General features: G+C 40.2%; 1 protein-coding gene across 1 annotated transcript; it reads left to right on the forward strand.

Annotated features, from left to right (window-relative positions):
- Positions 1-10,639: 10,639 nt before the first annotated feature.
- LOC114552934 (alpha-2-macroglobulin) lies at positions 10,640-20,190 on the forward strand. The gene is made up of 21 exons (XM_028574030.1): positions 10,640-10,747; positions 11,823-11,907; positions 12,057-12,237; positions 12,506-12,662; positions 13,510-13,562; positions 13,966-13,986; positions 14,728-14,896; positions 14,974-15,058; positions 15,164-15,311; positions 15,573-15,690; positions 15,820-15,929; positions 16,028-16,195; positions 16,428-16,655; positions 17,151-17,214; positions 17,299-17,444; positions 17,894-18,043; positions 18,475-18,621; positions 18,721-18,826; positions 18,951-19,092; positions 19,539-19,764; positions 20,008-20,190. Exons 2-21 carry the CDS (start codon positions 11,825-11,827, stop codon positions 20,188-20,190), a joined length of 2,685 nt encoding a protein of 894 aa, XP_028429831.1. The 5' UTR covers positions 10,640-10,747; positions 11,823-11,824.
- Positions 20,191-20,251: the final 61 nt, after the last annotated feature.

The following is a 20,251-nucleotide window of genomic DNA, read 5'->3' on the forward strand; positions in this document are numbered from 1 at the left end:
ATGATGACAATTCAGATCACCTGTGTCCACCAAGGACCAATCAACAATTACCTTAGGTGCTAGAAATGGGTGGGGCTTACACGTCACATATCCAGTGAACGGCTAAGATCACATATTGGCCTACTCCAATATCTTTTTTTTTTTTTATTATTGTGAAACAGATTTGGAGTCTTACTTTTTTTTGAACCCACCAACTGTATCTACTCCTTAAACCTTACAGATATCATCTGTTTCTCCGATAATAAATGTTGTTATTCTGTATGCAAAATTCTATATTCACAAGCAGAAATGTTCTAACTCATCTCCTACTTTTGTACCTGTTCTCATAGAATTAAAATCTCTACTGCTATATTTAACAGTGAGTTCATTTCATTCAGGTGTGAGGATGGTGGACCAGGAAAGACAGGGGAAGGCAACAGGGAGGTCTAACGTTAGGTGGAGGTGTAGGGGGGAGCCGCTTGATACCAACAGATTAATATCCTAATATTAATATGGAAACACTAATATAGAAAATCTATTACATAATGTTTGTTTGACAATATGTCTTAGTGGAGAAGAACACAGACAAGGAGTGAATGAGACAGACATGAGGTGGGCGATGACATCAGGTAGAGATGAGACCAGTGATGACATCAGGTAGAGATGAGACCAGTGATGACATCAGGTAGAGATGAGACCAGTGATGACATCACGTAGAGATGAGACCAGTGATGACATCAGGTGAGATGAGACCAGTGATGACATCAGGTAGTCCAGTATGGTTTCTGTTGACCAACGTATTCACCGTGTCCTTTTTGGGGAAAAGATAGTGCAGACGGAGATGGAAACTATAAAAATCAGCCTAGATGTCTGACAGTGGGGACGTAGTAAACAAATCAGAACGCACATTTAATAATCTGCAACGCATATGCTTGAATGCACACTTATTAATTAATTAATTTATGTTTTATTTTTATTTTTTTTTTTGGGGGCACCAAAATTGTTGCTGCATACCCCTCTGACACTGGGTAGTTGGGTAGTTGGGCCCCTGCTCCTTGTACACGAACAATGTTCCCAATGCTCGAGTTCAAGTGCAGCTTTTGTCGTCAGTCCCCTTTTTAACGAACGTTGGACTCGTGGACATTCACTAAAAGACCCTAGGTTGCATTTTGGCCACGGTTTTGGCTTTCCTAGCTTGTTTTGCTGGGTTGACTTTTTGCTTCCTTACTGTAAAGTTATTTGTAGCATAATTTCCTGGCCTGGCCTAATGCACCAGCCTCATAAATATTTAAGTTTAACGTTAATAATACTTTTTAGCTACCGTTTCAACCTGAAATCAATACTTACAGGACATCGTAGCTTTTTACTGTGGACAAAAAATAAGAAATCTGAACTAAGAACTTTTTTTCTCATCTAAGGAAGTCAATGTTATTGCACTTCCATGGCAAGAATAGCATGTGTGTCAGCATCTTTTAATAAAGTGAATTAGTGTAAATCTCTCTCACACAGAAATCTTACCTCAACACTAACTTAGGGTCATTTTAAGCATCATAAACATTGCATTTTACCAATATTTTTGAGAGGACCCCCCGCCCAAAAAACAAAACAACAAAAAAAAGCTAATGCTAATGAATATAATTTGTGTCATGCTCGAAACATGGAAACATTTTAGCCAAGAATGACTGCTGACAGTGATGTCTTTGTGTTTACAGGAGGATCTGGGGGCCGCAGGGAAAACCCTGTTTGTCAAGCAACACTTTTCCTCCTTCCGGGGGCAGATAATGGTTTTCTGCCCCCAAAAAAACTTGAGGAACGGGCTAAACGTGGATTAGGTAAATGTGAGATTAAAGCACATAAAACTCGAGTGTTATTTACTTTGACACCTTATCTAACCTTCTTGCAAAGGAAACTATGGAATGAGCTGCTTTGAATTTGATGTTGGCTTGAGCCTGTCTGGTCCCATTTGTTATACTGTCTCTATATTGGGAAACAATTGACTATGTTAAAATACATTAAGCATTTGTTTTAAAGAAATATTATAGAGCAGTTTACTCTTTGATGCATTTTCACAAGTTTCCATGTAGCCATTTTATCCTTCAAATCCTTCAAATATAAACTAAGATAAAGCTTCATTGATCCCCACAGGGGAAATTCACGTGTTGCAGTAGCACAGAGACAATGGAGAATAATGTTCTTACTATTTGCAGATGAATATAATAAGAATGTAAAAGGTTTCAGAGACCAAGTGTGTTTTGGTGTATGCTTATTTAGCTTAAGCCATAACTATAAGATAGTTAGGGTCACAGTGGCCTCGAGCAAAGTACATTGAGTAATAATAACAAATGAGGACGAGACATAAAACAGTGGCCCCCACCCTGGCAGGTGTTGTGTGAAGATGGCAGTCCCGGTGAGGAAGAAGAAGAAGAAGAAGAGGGGGCCCAAGATAGAAAGTATAAGAGATGAGGGGAAGAATAGATCTGTCTCAGAGGTCTCTAGAGCTATGGACCGGCTCTGGCTTTTTGTCTGCTGCTAGGGAAACGTAGTCTCTGCGTGCTTTGTGATCCCACAGATCTGTGTATTGAAACTCTGGTGCTTGGCTGATTAAACGATCCCTTTATCTTACCGTCTTATCTTATCAATGTATTTCTGTGTATATAGGTCTTTTATTTGGAGGCAGACACATTGAGAGGAGGAAATCCCCAAACATAAAAAAAGTCACTTTTGAATAGAGTTGCTTATATTTAAAGACAAAAAGACAAAAATATGAAGAAAAAATAACACAAGAACAGACAAAGTGATCAACAAATCAGTTCATTTCCTGCAGCTGGATGCAAGTCTATGTTTTTGTGGGTGGAAGAAGGAGCACCATCAGATTCTGATGGGCAGCTCGGTGGGACAGTCTATGGTGGGTGGAGAAGGAATCTTGGGCGGTGGGAACAAAAAAAGGTGGAAGTGAAGTACAGAAACTCAGCCGTGCGGTTTTCTCCCGTGTTCACCTGACACCTCCACTTCCTGTTGTTGTCATCCCTCCGGAGTTTAATGACCAGCGTGATGTTGCAGCGAGTGAGGATAATCTGCTCGGACCTGCGCAGAGGAGAAACAAATGTTAAAAAAACGCATCGGTGAGCCACGCTGTTGCACTGGCTGACATGTTCCTTCATCACCATGAACAAACACACACTAGTTTATTTTTGACTCAATCCCACACACATACCGTCCAGTGTTTCCCAAACCTTTTCACATCAAAGACCCTTAAATTGACACAAACTAGACCACAGACCCCCAAGATTTCGGCCCATTGTCCCCCCCACCCGATAGGATATTTGCTTGCTTTTAGATGTTTTATTACAGAAAGTGTATGAAAAGTGTATTTGATCAAAACATACTGTACATTCAGTCATTGTCTTACGGATTTGTATGGAATTATAGTGAAAATAAATTACTCCCCTTTATGCTGGGGACCCCCATGGAACCCCCTCAAGGACCCCTGGGGGTCCCCGGACCCCGCTTTGGGCACCACTGCACTAGAGCACCGAATTAATCCGATGCTGAAATTAGTCCCAAAGAAATGCACATTTCCTCCTGTTTGTTTGCTTTAAAAATCATCGACCAAAAAAGTATATATTTGCGAGTTATTTTAAAGAACCAATGTGCTCTGGGCTGAGAAACTACAAAAACAACTCATCGTTGGTTTTAGGAATTTCGTGAGATTTGTTGACGATAAGAAAAGTTAAGAATAATATCAGCCTGGTCCTTTAATGTTAAGAATACTGTGTTTAGTATTGTAATGTATGGAAGCCAATTTCTGCCAGGAAAATCAATTCAATTCAATTTTATTTATAGCATCAATTCATAACAAGAGTTCTCTCCGGACCCTTTACAGATAGAGTAGGTCTAGACCACACTCTATAATTTACAAAGACCCAACAATTCTAGTAATTCCCCCAAGAGCAAGCAGGAAAACCATAGATTAATTGTCTGCTTTTTATTACTTACCTAACTTTTCAGCTGTTTGTTTAACACAGATAGGGTGTTAATTACTTTTTAAAGGATAGCTTAGATTTGAAAGGGGTAAGGGGGGAATGACATGCAGCAAAGGGCCGCAGGTCGGAGTCGAACCCGTGGCCGCTGCATCATGGAGTAATATTATATATATATATATATATATATATATATATATATATATATATATATATATATATATATATATAGATAGATAGATAGATAGATAGATAGATAGATAGATAGATAGATAGATAGATAGATATAGATCATCTGCAAAAGGAATGTACATATGTACTACTGCTGTGAATAACATATTTAAATCATTTGAATCATATTACAGAAATATTAGCAACAAAATATACTTAAAGATCCAAACGTATCCATTTTTGTAAGCCGTACTTTAATGTTGTGGTGAGTCAAGGTGGAGCTAATTCTAACTTCTTCATATACCTTTTGGTAGTTTATTCTGGAACAATGGATCACATTTTAAAAACTGGTCATATTATTTTGTGTGCGAAAGCAAAAACCATAGCTCCTATAACAACTCACTTCAGTGAAAAAAACAAGTTCAGTTTCTCCGAAATGATATTTGCAAATATGTTTTGGTGTGAAATATCTCACTTCTTTATATCAAATGTTGTACCAGGGAGGGTACCGCCCAAGATGATTGTGATTGGTTTAAAGAAATGCCAATAAACCACAACACGTTTTTCTCCCATACAGGAATGCTGTGTGGACTAGCCAGACCCTCCTCCCACAGCGCTGTGGAGGAAGGTCTGGCAAAGCGAGACTTACATTTTGTCCAACGCTTTGGTTTACGATTATGTTCCTGCAAAACTAATGACATTTCCATCAGCGTCAGCTGTACTTGTGATTAGCCCATGCTAACACGCTACACTAAGTTGGTGAAGATGGTATCGTGGCAGCTGAACGTCTGCAGAACATCCGCATGTTAGCGTAGTCATTGTGAGCATGTTGCATACTGATGTTAGCACTTATCTCAGACTCACAGAGCTGCTAGCATCGTAATCTCCTGTTTTTGATCGCAGACAGAGAGGGGCAACGATACACAGCAAAGGGCCACAGGTCGGAACCGAACCCACGGCCACTACATTGAGGCCGAGCCTCCACCAGGTGAGCCACCCAGGCACCCGAATGGCTTTTTTTTTTTTTTTTTTTTTTTTTATTCAACAGAACTGTGTGGTAAAAAAACTATATATATTAAACAACACTTGTGAAGATTTGAAAGAGAATTTAGTTTCTCCAGCAAAAAAATTAGGCCGAAGTGAGTTTCCTTCCTTTGTTCAGAGAAATGAACATGGACATGCCACCTACAGTAGTTTGACCACAATTGTGTCACATTCACGCTTGCACTTAACACCAGCCCAGCCGGGCGTAGGAAGATTGCACACTGTTGCATTTCACACCGTGGGTCACATTACAAGAAAAGTGACACTGATTAGTTACAATCAGTTTGACTTTTAATTTACTCAATCTGACATTGGGGTTTTGTTTTTCATATGGTTAGGCAGTTTAAAAAAGTTTGTTATTAGAGTCGGCAGTTCAGACATGACAGGAAATGATGAAAAAGAGAGACGCAGCATGACGTGCAACAAAAGCCCCCCACCGATCGAAACGCGGAAGTTGCAGTTCATGGTTGGGGCCTCCCACCCATTTATTTAAAACATTATGTATTGAACACACAATTGAAGTTATAACATCCAGTGACAAAACCACTAATTATTCACAAGATGTTAGAGGGTTTTTTAAAACGGCATTTAACATTTTTTCTTCTCCGGTATTTAGGGTTTGTTTGTCTATTATTAATTTTAGCAAAAATGTCTTAAAATCTGTTTTCCGTTCCCCAAAGTTTTGTTGAAATGACAACAAGTTGTTACAGCAGCATAGAAGACAGACCGTATACACCACAAGGAATCAAAACACTGGGTCAAAAATGTCAGACATTCCTTTCAAAGGAAATAACTGATAAACAGTTTGCATTTAATGTTTTTATTTTTTTATTTTATTTGTTGTAATTTATGGTGGCAGGTTTTGCAATATAATGTAAAATAGAGTTGCAGAAGTCCATTACTTTTCACATAGTTATGAAGGAAGCCATAGTAACAACAAAATAATAAAAACTCAAAGCCCACTTACCTACTTTTTTCAAGTGCATTTAATGATGATCTGCGTCTGCCTTCTTAACCACGAGATGCTGTTGAAAGCTCTGGAACAAGCTGCTAAATGTTCAGATTATTTTGTCAAACTACTGATTCCAAGGACGAGAAGGAGCCTTCCCGTTTAAAAAAAGAAATAAAGTGGCAGCTGTGTTTTGATTAGATCATTTGCGAATGAATAGTCCTATTTTTGCGTCACTCAAACAGCATTTTATTGATGTCCCCTATTAGTGTCTCTCATGACAGTAAGGATGAAGGCTGATGGATCACCGGCTCTCAAACTTTATTATCCCACCAGCCAGGTATACAAACACATTCATCATTAAAAAAACAACACAAAATCACTTTATATAACAATCTAGACCAGTGGTTCTAAATCACAAAATCACAGGGACAAACTAGAAATGTGAGATCAGTTCAGATGAAGACACAAAAAGACAGCTGAATGCCGAACACATGAAGTAACGCTGAGTAATAAAGTAACGCTGGAGGGAAAATCAGTTACCCACAAGGCAATCTGGCAAGGTCTGAGACTGTCTGACATGACAGGAGATTCAGTGATAAAGCAAATCCAGATGAAAACAAACTAAGAGTTGGTGAAATTCATGACATGGGCCTTCCTAAGGGCCAGGCTATAGTAGAGGTCATACAGCTGCAACTGGTTTTAGACACATTTAAAGGTCCCATGACATGGTGCTCTTTGGAGGCTTTTATATAGACCTTAGTGGTCCCCTAATACTGTATCTGAAGTCTCTTTTATATAGACCTTAGTGGTCCCCTAATACTGTATCTGAAGTCTCTTTTATATAGACCTTAGTGGTCCCCTAATACTGTATCTGAAGTCTCTTTTATATAGACATTAGTGGTCCCCTAATACTGTATCTGAAGTCTCTTTTATATAGACCTTAGTGGTCCCCTAATACTGTATCTGAAGTATCTTTTATATAGACCTTAGTGGTCCTCTAATACTGTATCTGAAGTCTCTTTTATATAGACCTTAGTGGTCCCCTAATACTGTATCTGAAGTCTCTTTTATATAGACCTTAGTGGTCCCCTAATACTGTATCTGAAGTCTCTTTTATATGGACCTTAGTGGTCCCCTAATACTGTATCTGAGGTCTCTTTTATATAGACCTTAGTGGTCCCCTAATACTGTATCTGAAGTCTCTTTTATATGGACCTTAGTGGTCCCCTAATACTGTATCTGAAGTCTCTTTTATATAGACCTTAGTGGTCCCCTAATACTGTATCTGAAGTCTCTTTTATATAGACCTTAGTGGTCCCCTAATACTGTATCTGAGGTCTCTTTTATATAGACCTTAGTGGTCCCCTAATACTGTTTCTGAGATCTCTTTTATATAGACCTTAGTGGTCCCCTAATACTTTATCTGAAGTCTCTTATATAGACCTTAGTATATAAAACCGCACGGCTGAGTTTCTGTACTTCACTTCCACCTTTTTGTTCCAAGATCCTCCCACCGCCCAGAATCTGATTCCTTCTCCACCCACCATAGACTGTCCCGTCGAGCTGCCCATCAGCCGCATCGTGCTCTGTGTGGCTCTGCCCGTCATGGTGCTCATAGTGGGATTCTTCACCCAGAGAGGAGACCGCAAGAGGGCAAAAACATCTGCAGCTTGCATCCAGCTGCAGGAAATGAACTGATTTGTTGATCACTTTGTCTGTTCTTGTGTTATTTTTTCTTCATATTTTTGTCTTTTTTGTCTTTAAATATAAGCAACTCTATTCAAAAGTGACTTTTTTTTATGTTGTTGGGGATTTCCTCCTGTCAATGTGTCTGACTCCAAATAAAAGACCTATATACCCTCCGCGCATTCGTTAAATTGGAAATACATTGATAAGATAAGACGGTAAGATAAAGTCAAATGCATTCGTTTAATCAGCCAAGCACCAGAGTTTCAATACACAGATCTGTGGGATCACAAAGCACGCAGAGACTACGTTTCCCTAGCAGCAGACAAAAAGCCAGAGCCGGTCCACATAGCTCTAGATTGTCAGACCTCGTGAGCCCCGATCTATTCTTCCCCTCATCTCTTATACTTTCTTTCTTGGGCCCCCTCTTCTTCTTCTTCTTCTTCCTCACCGGGACTGCTATCTTCACACAACACCCGCCAGGGTGGGGGCCACTGTTTTATGTCTCGTCCTCATTTGTTATTATTACTCAATGTACTTTGCTCGAGGCCACTGTGACCCTAACTATCTTATAGTTATGGCTTAAGCTAAATAAGCATACACCAAAACACACTTGGTCTCTGAAACCTTTTACATTCTTATTATATTCATCTGCAAATAGTAAGAACATTATTCTCCATTGTCTCTGTGCTACTGCAACACGTGTATTTCCCCTGTGGGGATCAATGAAGGTTTATCTTAGTTTATATTTGAAGGATTTGAAGGATAAGATGGCTACATGGAAACTTGTGAAAATGCATCAAAGAGTGAACTGCTCTATAATATTTCTTTAAAACAAATGCTAAATGTATTTTAACATAGTCAATTGTTTCCCAATATAGAGACAGTATAACAAATGGGACCAGACAGGCTCAAGCCAACATCAAATTCAAAGCAGCTCATTCCATAGTTTCCTTTGCAAGAAGGTTAGATAAGGTGTCAAAGTAAATAACACTCGAGTTTTATGTGCTTTAATCTCACATTTACCTAATCCACGTTTAGCCCGTTCCTCAAGTTCTTTTGCGGGGGGGCAGAAAACCATTATCTGCCCCCGGAAGGAGGAAAAGTGTTGCTTGACAAACAGGGTTTTCCCTGCGGCCCCCAGATCCTCCTGTAAACACAAAGACATCACTGTCAGCAGTCATTCTTGGCTAAAATGTTTCCATGTTTCGAGCATGACACTAATTATATTCATTAGCATTAGCTTTTTTTGTTGTTTTGTTTTTTTGGGGGGGGGGTCCTCTCAAAAGTATTGTTAAAATGCAATGTTTGCCATGCATTGCTATGTTTATGATGCTTAAAATGACCCTAAGTTAGTGTTGAGGTAAGATTTATGCGTGAGAGAGATTTACACTAATTCACTTTAATAAAAGATGCTGACACGCATGCTATTCTTGCCATGGAAGTGCAATAACATTGACTTCCTTAGATGAGAAAAAAAGTTCTTAGTTCAGATTTCTTATTTTTTGTCCACAGTAAAAAGCTACGATGGCCTGTAAGTATTGATTTCAGGTTGAAACGGTAGCTAAAAAGTATTATTAACGTTAAACTTAAATATTTATGAGGCTGGTGCATTAGGCCAGGCCAGGAAATTATGCTACAAATAACTTTACAGTAAGGAAGCACGAAAAGTCAACCCAGCAAAACAAGCTAGGAAAGCCAAAACCGTGGCCAAAATGCAACCTAGGGTCTTTTAGTGAATGTCCACGAGTCCAACGTTCGTTTAAAAAGGGGACTGACGACAAAAGCTGCACTTGAACTCGAGCATTGGGAACATTGTTCGTGTACAAGGAGCAGGGGCCCAACTACCCAACTACCCAGTGTCAGAGGGGTATGCAGCAACAATTTATACAATAAATAAGTGTGCTGGACATCATCATGTATGGGCATTCAAGCATATGCGTTGCAGATGTTTAAATTTGCGTTCTGATTTGTTTACTACGTCCCCACTGTCAGACATCTAGGCTGATTGTTATAGTTTCCATCTCCGTCTGCACTATCTTTTCTCCAAAAAGGACACGGTGAATACGTTGGTCAACAGAAACCATACTGGACTACCTGATGTCATCACTGGTCTCATCTCTCTGATGTGATGTCATCACTGGTCATCACTCATCTCTACCTGATGTCATCACCTCATCCTCATGTCTGGTCTCATTCACTGATGTTCACTGGTCTCATCTCTGTTCCTTCTGTCTCATTCACTCCTTGCCTGTGTTTAAGACATATTGTCAAACAAACATTATGTAATAGATTTTCTATATTAGTGTTTTCATATTAATATTAGGATATTAATCTGTTGGTATCAAGCGGCTCCCCCTACACCTCCACCTAACGTTAGACCTCCCTGTTGCCTTCCCCTGTCTTTCCTGGTCCACCATCCTCACACCTGAATGAAATGAACTCACTGTTAAATATAGCAGTAGAGATTTCAATTCTATGAGAACAGGTACAAAAGTAGGAGATGAGTTAGAACATTTCTGCTTGTGAATATAGAATTTTGCATACAGAATAACAACATTTCGTATCGGAGAAACAGATGATATCTGTAAGGTTTAAGGAGTAGATAAAGTTGGTGGGTTCAAAAAAAAGTGAGACTCCAAATCTGTCCAAAATCTTTTGGAGATTTCACAATAATAAAAAAAAAAAAGGTGACATATTGGAGTAGGCCTATATGTGATGTTAGCCGTTCACTGGATATGTGACGTGTAAGCCCCACCCATTTCTAGCACCTAAGGTAATTGTTGATTGGTCCTTGGTGGACGCAGGTGATCTGAATTGTCATCATGACCAGTGATATATACCGATGGAGAAGGGCTTGGTCCCAATTTCCAAAAGGAGCGTTGAGCCCCCGATCAGACAACTCAGCCCAACCGTGGTAGGGGGTCTGAAAGAGGTAAGACTTCCACTCGGGGAGCTGGAATTGAAACATGGCGCTGCTACGCGGGTCTTTCACTTAATTAAAGGCATTCACTTTTGGGGATTTTGGTTCCTCTCCAGTTTTGTGGCGGGGCGGCGGGGATATCGGAGACTCTGGTTCAGCTGTATAGCCTTCTAAAGCAAACGGAAGAGTTTCCAAATGTTGCTTTCTTTGAAGTTAAACGAAAAGCAAAAGCTAAAAGGGAAAGTGAACGACGACTGGCGAAATCCGAGTCCCAGTCCCAATGGATGGACGCAATGACGGGATTGGGGGGGGTCAAAATCAACCCCCCCGAATTGGCTCTCATGTAAATGTGTATCCATTTTTAGATTTCATTCTTCTAACACCACATGGATTGCGCGATGTGGTTGTAGAGGTTTCAGCAGCCTACATTAAATGATCCAGTCCTTCCAGTCCATGTTTGTGTTGGCCTACTATTTCTCTTTTCCCTTGTCTCCCTCTACTTGTTTAAAAGCGTCCTTGGGTTTGTTCTTATGAAATGCGCTGTATTAATTTGTTATTCCGTTGGTTGCTACAACAATCTTTATTGTTTAGCTCTAGATCTCATGTGTCAAACTCAAGGCCCGCGTGCCAAATCCGGCCTCTTGCAGATTTAGATCCGGCGGTATATCAATTTGGGTTCACAATACATTTTGGCCCTCCTTTGTTTTTTTTTTTTGTTTTTTAAACTGCAATTACCCTCTGGGAAAATTAGTTTGACACCCCTATATGCTCATGTCAGTGATACCCGGTTTAGCTTATGCAACGCTACATCTGTACCATTCAGATTGTAAATGAATGATTTCCTGTTTGACCTCGCCTTAACGGTAGCGGTTGGTATGTATGGACATGCGTCCACACACTTGGGATGACAAACTTTCTGGACTTCAAACATGACCTAATTAAACTGTAAATTGCAGTTTGCCTTACACACCACAACATGAAGTCTATTAATGATTAAATGGTCTACCTTAAAATCAAATAGAGGATGGGGTGGGATTCTCTATCGGAGACTATTAAACAGATGCTGACTCATGATGATCTCATTCAGTCATGGGTCATCCTGGGATCCAGATGTGGACATGGAAACTGTGTGTCTTGAGCTGGATGTGCGTGGGCCAAGCGGCGGCAGGACCGTAAGTTACCTCCCCAGTTAAAAAAAGAATAGCCTGTGGTTGAATGACTTGATAGCTGGTAAGGATTTAATGCTGCATAATCTTCTGGGTTGGGGTTATTTCCATATCGGATCCAGTGAGATGTGTACTGTGTGTGTCTGTGGCTGTAGGCAGTACATGGTAGCCATTCCTGCAGTTCTTGAATCTGGCGCTGAGACCAAATTCTGTGCCAGTCTCCTGGAGCCCAGCGAGACTCTGGAAATGAGCGTCACTCTGATGTCAGAAGAGGCGAATACAACCCTTCTGGAGAAGACCTCCAGTATAGAATTTCATACCTGCATTGAATTTAAGGTCCGCAACTTTCCTGATTTTTCTCATTTCCACAAAATGTATTGGAGAAATTTTAGTTGGAAACCATTGATGGGATTTCTTAACCCGTACACAAACCGATTTGTAAAGCACACAATATAAATTCATAATTGTGTAAACTGCTGTTGTAAATGTTTGGTTTTTTTTGTTTTTTTTTTTAACTATTTAAGTTTCAACAGATAAAGTTAAATATTCATAAATCATGTTTGAATGGGATGTAATGATTCTGTCTATAAAATTTTTGTCACAGGTTCCTTTAGTGCAGGATGAAGTGGTGCAGAACTTTGAGGTGGAGGTACGAGGCGACACATTCTACTCTAAAGAAGTCCGAAAAGTTCTGATCAAAGTCTATCGACCAATGACCTTCATCCAAACGGATAAACCGATCTACCTCCCAGGACAAACGGGTAATTTAGAGCTGATGGTTTGTACTTGATTTATGATGGTTACTTTAGATTAGCTTTTTTTAATCTAAGTTTACTTGGTTACTTATCTAGATTACTTGACTTTTGTATTTGCTTATAATACTAACTGAGGTGAGATTCCTTCCATAAGCCTTTTTTTTGGGGGGGTTCAGTGAGTTTCTTCACCTGCACAACTTTCTTTTCTTAGGTTATGTTTATGCCACTTTGTGTTGTGTGAATAAATCAAATCAAAGATCTATGATGTAGTACACAATATGGTACCATATATAGAAAAGTTTCTCTTTACAAATGTCTGTGCATGCAGCACTGCATGTAAAATGTATTCCCACATTATCAAATCTTATATATTGACATTCCCAGGATTTTAAAATCAAGCCCCCAATGATGGAAATGTGTCAGCTCTGACTACTGGCTCTAACCGGTAGTGAGAAACTGATTGTGCCCCAGAATATCAAGTCGTTTTAACAGGCTGTAGAGGTTAAATTCACAGAAGCCCAGAAACATGTTGGCATATACAGTGTCTATATATAATGGTATAAATGAAATGTACTACTTTTCCCCTGCTGCAGTTGAGAGCACAGAAGTCTCCACATTCTGGATATCCTATTAGTAATGTCACACGCTGACTATATTTAAAACAAGGTATCTTATGTCAAAATTGGTGTTGTCCCTTAACAGCAGTTTCCGTGCAAAACTATCCACTTTATTGAAATCCAAGGCTGTGTAATTTCTCAGTTAACCGAAGACCAATCACTGGCCTGATAGGATGTCTACCACTGCTGTAGAAGAGCTGGAAAGGCTTGATGTAATCTCTCTGCATGTCTCTCAGTGCATTTCAGAGTCATCACACTGGATACCAAGTTAAGACCTGTCAATCAGCTGGTGAGTGTGTGAACAGGCTTTCCTTTCTTCAGGTCTCCTTCATAAACCGTATCAGTGATTATGGTTTGGTAATGGTGCAGGTTTTAGTTTGGATTGAACCACAATCGGAGCTCCTGGTGAAGCTCTGGGTCAGTAGTACAACCACAGCCCCTTTTTTAGGTAAACTTACCAAGCTGCTTTGAAGGTTGCTGACGCAGTTTGCAACATTTTGTCACTAATGATCCTATAGAATTGGAAATAACACTGGAATCTATTCTAAAGATTACAATAGAACAGTTTCTTTTCTCCAGAAAACTATAAATCAGAATAATCTAAGAGCGGCAGTCTTTAACTCATTATTGTCAATGTGATGCTAGGAATACAAAGCAGCTTGTGCTTTAACAAATCTTTCTTTCTCTTACAGTACGATGTAATCGCAATGGAGGTAAGAGTAATATCTACACTTTAACATACAGGGTATATTAAACGGAGTTTCCTCTTCTAATACAAATGCCTTAAAGCAAAATGCTCCAGTGGACTTATTAGGCTATTAAAAGTTCAGCATGTTAATCTCCTAAAAACATGAAGTGATTATAAGCGTATTAGGTCCAAGCTTTATGGAATGTTTGACAGATTCTGTATCAAATGTGATAACGGCCCAGTCCATTGTGTGGAGGCCTGTTTTACAACTTGAACAAGACCTTTATGAACGATGACTAACGTGTCAGAATTCATGCATGACCTTGGACACAAAAATGCTTGCCTTAAAGGCTGCATTTTCTGTTTGCCAAAAAAGTGTGGGGGGGACCTTTTCTGGATATATTAACAGCCTCTAATGTTCATCATTAGATGAGGAGTTTCTTTTTTTTTTTTTTTTTTTGCATTGCTAAAACTCTCAAGACTAGGTAGTAAGTGGACCAAAAGTTAAGATAGGATTGTCATACTACATAAAACTTGCTTTTAAAAAGGAAATGACACAAATGTTTATACTTTTGCAGCAAATTCTGTACAAATGCCCATTATACACGAAGACCAAGATATCTGTAACTGGCCACTGATATTGGCGGGTGTCCAAACCGTGGCCCACTTTAATCTGCCCTCTTGTGGAAGAAGAAATGCCGCTGTAAAAAATAACCCTGTATTCCCAAGTTTCCCGTTGTCCCATGTTCTTTACTTCACTTAACAGGATTCTAACAGCAACAGGATTGGCCAGTGGCTGAATGAAACCTCCTCCAATAGGAAGATATTGCAGCTTTCTTACACCTTGAACTCTGAGGCCCGTGAAGGAGCCTACCAAGTTACTGTGTCGATTGGGTCCGCTAAAATACAACACAGCTTCAAGGTGGAAAAATATGGTAATCTTTCTTTTTTTAACTATTACTTTTAATCTGTTTAATGAAGCAAACATGCTAATAATCCCTTTTGTCCACAGTTTTGCCTAAATTTGACCTACAAATAAATGCACCTGATGAAGTAAGTATTGATCAGGAAGAAGTCAAAGCTGAAGTCTGTGCAACGTAAGTAAAAGCTCTTTTGCTCATTACTCTTAAATAATCTAAAATGGGTCCAGTTTAGGGAATGCTTTCTGTTCATTTTTTTTTTTTTCCATTACATCTAATTAGGTATACATACGGACAGCCTGTGCCAGGCAGTGTTGACTTGAAGGTGTGCCGACCTCTTGATTCCTATGTTATACCCAGTCCAATCACCCCTGAACATCCAGAGGGAATCGATGTAATCCCGATGCCTTGCTACAAGGAGACAAAGCAGGTACAGTAGCTATGGTGACCGTCTCATGAAGCAAGGTCCATATCCTCCTACATAATGTGCACATTTAACACTACATATGGTCATCTGTCTTGTCGGTCTGATGTACAAATTTGGGAGTGTAAAATTTCATTTTTATACACTGGATGGTAGTTGGACAATTTAACAGTCAAAAGATTTTAAGTAATAAGGGTCTGACGTGTGAAAGTTTGAAATGTCCTTCACTTTTTCCAGTCTTGGACATTATTTAATTGTGCTTTCTAGACGGACAAGAGAGGCTGTGCCGCTTTCAGCTTCGCAATGTCAACTTTCACAAGAATTGCGCAGAAGGCTCTGCAAGATGTACTGCAACTCAGTGCAAATATGGAAGAGGAGGGGACAGGCAAGTCCTAACGTATATTGTACTTATATTTCAAAAAGAGTTAGTTGGCCTATAATAACAAAATGACTATGCCATGTATTGAAACAATATGGCATCCACTTTGTTGTAACATGAACCCTTCTTGTACAGGGATTTCACGCTCCCAAGAGAAGACTACGGTGATTTCTTATGTTGTTGGAAAGCTGTCTTTCACCGACACTCCCAAGATTTATAACAAAGGATCAAATGTGGAAGGAAAAGTAAGTGCATTTGGGCTTCACTTCTTCAATGTGCTTCTATACACAGTGCAGCTGAAGCAGTGGGCATTCTCTGTGATACAACGTTGTGCTTCCGACAGGTTAAAGCGGTTTATTACAATAATACGCCCATTCCTGCCATGCCGGTGTTCCTGTTTGAGGGTGAAAGGTGGTCATCGCGTTGGTTACAGAATCTCACAACCGACAGTGATGGCGTCGCCACTTTCTCATTGAGCACAGCTGCCTTTAAAGGAGACTTCCACTTACAAGTAAGAAGTAGAAACTACAATCTGTAACCAAACATTCATCATGAAGTTGATGACACAGTCCAAATCTGACACCTCAAATAGTTTCTCAATATGCTGCAACTGACCAAGGTGCCATATAGGAACAATCGGTCTATACCAAAAAGAAGAAAATAGTTATGGCTGTAAAAACTGAAGCTTTCTTCTACTTCATCTGCCATGATGTCATTTAGTGTTTGTTTTCTCTGCTCTCTAGGTTAGCGACACACCGACACTGGGCTACAGTCCTTACAGAACGCCATACTACGAGTCTAACGATCACACGGTGTCTTTGGCCACACCTTCTTCTCCTGATACGAAGACAGTCAGCTCCCTGGATGTGAAGAAGAAGGATGAACCACTTTCCTGTGACGAAGAAGAGGACCTCTCCATCCAGTACACAGTCGTTGGAGAGGCCCAGGGCTATATGGATGTGATTTATCTGGTGAGTGGTTGAACTATTTTCCCCTCAACACTTCCATGGACATGGGGAAGAGGTTTTTAAAACCACTACCTTTATCCAAATATTAAAAGTTAAATATCCAGTCTGGGGAGATTAAGCCAGTAGAGTATCACAAATGACAGTTTAGGGGAAAAGGATTCAAATCGATGAACCAAGAGTGTCTTCAGCCCCCAACCAATGCTGACTTATGCAAGGTAACATCCCCCCAACAATATGCAGTAGTACTCTCCTATATACAGACTTGTGGTTTAGATTTGTTAAATTGTAGCGTTCCCTTTTTTAATACATTTTACGGAGTCTCTTAAATATCCTGCTCTGGATAGGTTGTTGCCTTTGAATAACTCCTTTTTCAACTTAACGCAAAACATTTTGACATGAACCATATAAACATCTTCCACTAGGTACTTAATCACATGACCTCACCGGAGATGGGGCATGTTGCATTACTCATAGTCATTTTTCTTCCCAATTTCCCAGGTCTTATCAAGAGGGGCCATTGTTTTACAAGGAGTTGAACGGGTGGAAATCAAAGATAAATTGGGTGAGCAAAGTGACTTGTCTTAAAAGAATCCTTTTGAGTTAGCCTGGCCGATCTATGGAGTCATGTGAGTGATTGTTGTTTCAGTGAATGAGGGCGAGGTGTCCTTTAAGCTGACGGTGTCTCCAGACATGGCACCAGACGTCCAGGTCGTGGCTTACTCCGTCCTCCCCAGTGAGACGGTGATCGCCAACAGCGCCGACTTCTCTACCGAGCAGTGCTTCAGTCAAAAGGTCAGCTTGGGAAGAACCGAGACATGTGGTAAAGGCTGTTCTCGTCAGATTGTAGGTGCACAATCAAAGGGTTTGTTAGTTGTTACAAAACCTCAATACAGCATGTAGCATTTTCTTGAAGAAGAAAGCCAGTTATCTATGGAAGACGTATATTTTATTTTTTTGAGCAATATTTAAGTATCTCACTGAAATGAATTGCATTAACTTCCTACATGTTGGGGCCACCATTTTCTGACTCTATTGCATGGGTAGAGTGGTATAATCCAGTGGCCCTTTGCTGCAGGTCGTCTCCCCAATTTCCTACTATTAAATACAATGTTAAAAACCCACACAGGCCTTTTGATATCAATCTGGGAGAAAACAAATACCCAATTGTGTCAGGTTGAAAAGATCCCAGGTTCTCATCTCCCACTAAAGTCCAGATGGTGCGCTGTGTCTTTTCCTGTCAGGTGTCTCTGGAGTTTTCTCCGTCCTCGGCCGTCCCAGGAGAGGAGACCATCATGCGGGTTACCGCCCAGCCAGAATCTCTGTGTGGCGTGAGCGCTGTTGACCAGAGCGTCCTCATCAAGGAGCCAGGGAAGACTCTGGATGCAGCCAAGGTAACTACTGGAATCAACCCAAACTATATGCATGCATAACTTGTTACCTCTGCGTGATCTTTTGCAAATGGATCATCCATTTTTACTGTGCGGTTATCTACCTGTCCCGTGATTAATCTTTCTTTTTCTCCCTCTACCAGTTGTACATGGTTATCAAACATGCAATGCAGCTCAATGCTGCTTGTTCTTTTTACCCAGTTGTAAGCATGCGGTTATGAAAATGCTGTAGTATAAGGTTATCATCACATATGTGAGCCGTAGCCCTCTGTAAGAGTGCCTTATGGATAAAGGCAATGATTTGACAAATACTTTACAGCCACGACTCAAGATATAAGAGTATCTTAGTGTCCAAGTGTGTCCCAATTGTCAGATCTTCATAGAACATCAAACATTGTCAGTTTATAACTTTGAACCAAACCTTTTCTTTTCAGATATTTCAATTGTTGCCGGTCACAAAACTGTCCTATATTCCATATAATGTTGAAGATGGTGTAGAATGTTTGCCTGTGAGACCGAGAAGATCTGTTCTGTCGTACCCCGGAGGTGATGGGACAGCTGACGCTTATACAGTTTTCCAGGTACTTCCTACACAAATGAGTGTCCCAAATAAAGTATACTAAAGTTATTGTTGCACATTTATCAACTTTTCAGTGATGGCTGTTTGTTGGGTTATCTAGAATGTAGGGATGAAGATGGCAACAAACCTGGTTATCAGAGAGCCTTCATGCCTCGAATACAAAGGAAGAGAATACTACCAGGGCTATCGTGGCTATGGCAACTATGGTGACTTTCTTTTTTGCTCCAAGTGATGCATGCTGAATATTTACTTGTATTTACTACTCATTAAAATGGGTCACTGCTTTGGTTTTTACCTAATGGAATATTTTCTACATTCTTCCTACCATAGCCGTGATGAAAGAAGTAATGGCAGCCCCTGGCCCTGTTGAACTTGCTGTGGATCTTAATGGTCCATCTCCTGATAAATCCCCAGTAGAGACTGTCCGCACTTTCTTCCCTGAGACCTGGATATGGGACCTGGTGGAAGTTGGGTGAGTTTTTGCCACCGAGGGTTTTGATGGTCAGAGTCTCTCACTAACTTCCTGCAGTCTCCATCCACACATGAATGGCATGGAACAAATTTACTGACACTGCTCCTAAGCCTGGAGTCTCATGTTAGTTTATTTTAGCAGAATATATTAGTCAATTTATAGGCAATTTTTCTTTTAAAATTGTGTATGGGGAATGTTCTTTTGGGCTAGAGTACACATGATACCCAGTATAACCGCATTTGAGTTTCTGAGATCTCAAGGACTCAGCATATGAAACCATTTGACATTTGCACATTCTTGTTGGCTAACGGTAACTACAACATGGCAGTGTTACTGCAATTTAAGTCGACCCATTAGTAATCTACTCATTTAATAATTTTAACTAATCTTAACCATGAGAGTATTTTCAAGTTCACCGTAACGCGTCTGTGTATCTGCTGATCCAGAGAGTTTGGAACGAAGAATGTGTCCCTCACTGTCCCGGACACCATCACCACCTGGGAGACGGAGGCTTTCTGTCTGTCCCCTCAGGGTTTCGGCTTGGCTCGGCGTAAAAACCTCACGGTCTTCCAGCCCTTCTTCCTGGAGCTCAGCCTGCCCTACTCCATCATCCGGGGGGAGCACTTTGAACTGAAGGCAACCACCTTCAACTACCTGACCAGCTGCATCATGGTAATTTTAATTTTTTTAATTTGTTTTTGTGACCTATAAATGCTAATGTTGGCATGCTAACATTCCTGCTATGCTAAGCTGCTGATGTTTAGCAGGTGTCATGTTTACCATTTTTCCCCACCTTTATGGTAAATCTTAATCTGGAAAGTGCTATATATATAAAATAGTTATTGTAGTAATGACTACAATAACTATAATTTGCCCTAAATCTCCAGTTTTAAATTTATATTCTCTCTTGAACAGGTCACTGTGACTCCAACCCCCTCCTTAGATTACACCCTCACCCCCCTCTCTGGTGACCAGTACACATCCTGTCTGTGTGGCAGTGAGCGCAAGACCCTCAGCTGGACCATGGCCCCCTCAGCCTTAGGTGAGACTGGAGCTTTTATCCACCAGGCTGCCGAGGTGGAGGAGGCTTTTTTTTAATTTTTTATTTTAAGTTGTGAAATCAGCGAGATCCCCATTGGTGACAAAATGTCATAGTTCT

This window comes from Perca flavescens, chromosome 3, assembly GCF_004354835.1.
Source record: "Perca flavescens isolate YP-PL-M2 chromosome 3, PFLA_1.0, whole genome shotgun sequence".
NCBI lineage: Eukaryota > Metazoa > Chordata > Actinopteri > Perciformes > Percidae > Perca > Perca flavescens.

Excerpts from the sequence above, each read along its gene's own strand:
- LOC114552934 (XM_028574030.1), top strand. The coding sequence starts at position 11,825 with ATGGGTCATCCTGGGATCCAGATGTGGACATGGAAACTGTGTGTCTTG. Across the intron at positions 12,238-12,505 it reads ATACCTGCATTGAATTTAAG|GTTCCTTTAGTGCAGGATGA; the intron begins GTCCGCAACTTT and ends TTTTTGTCACAG. Across the intron at positions 16,196-16,427 it reads AAGGAGACTTCCACTTACAA|GTTAGCGACACACCGACACT; the intron begins GTAAGAAGTAGA and ends TCTGCTCTCTAG.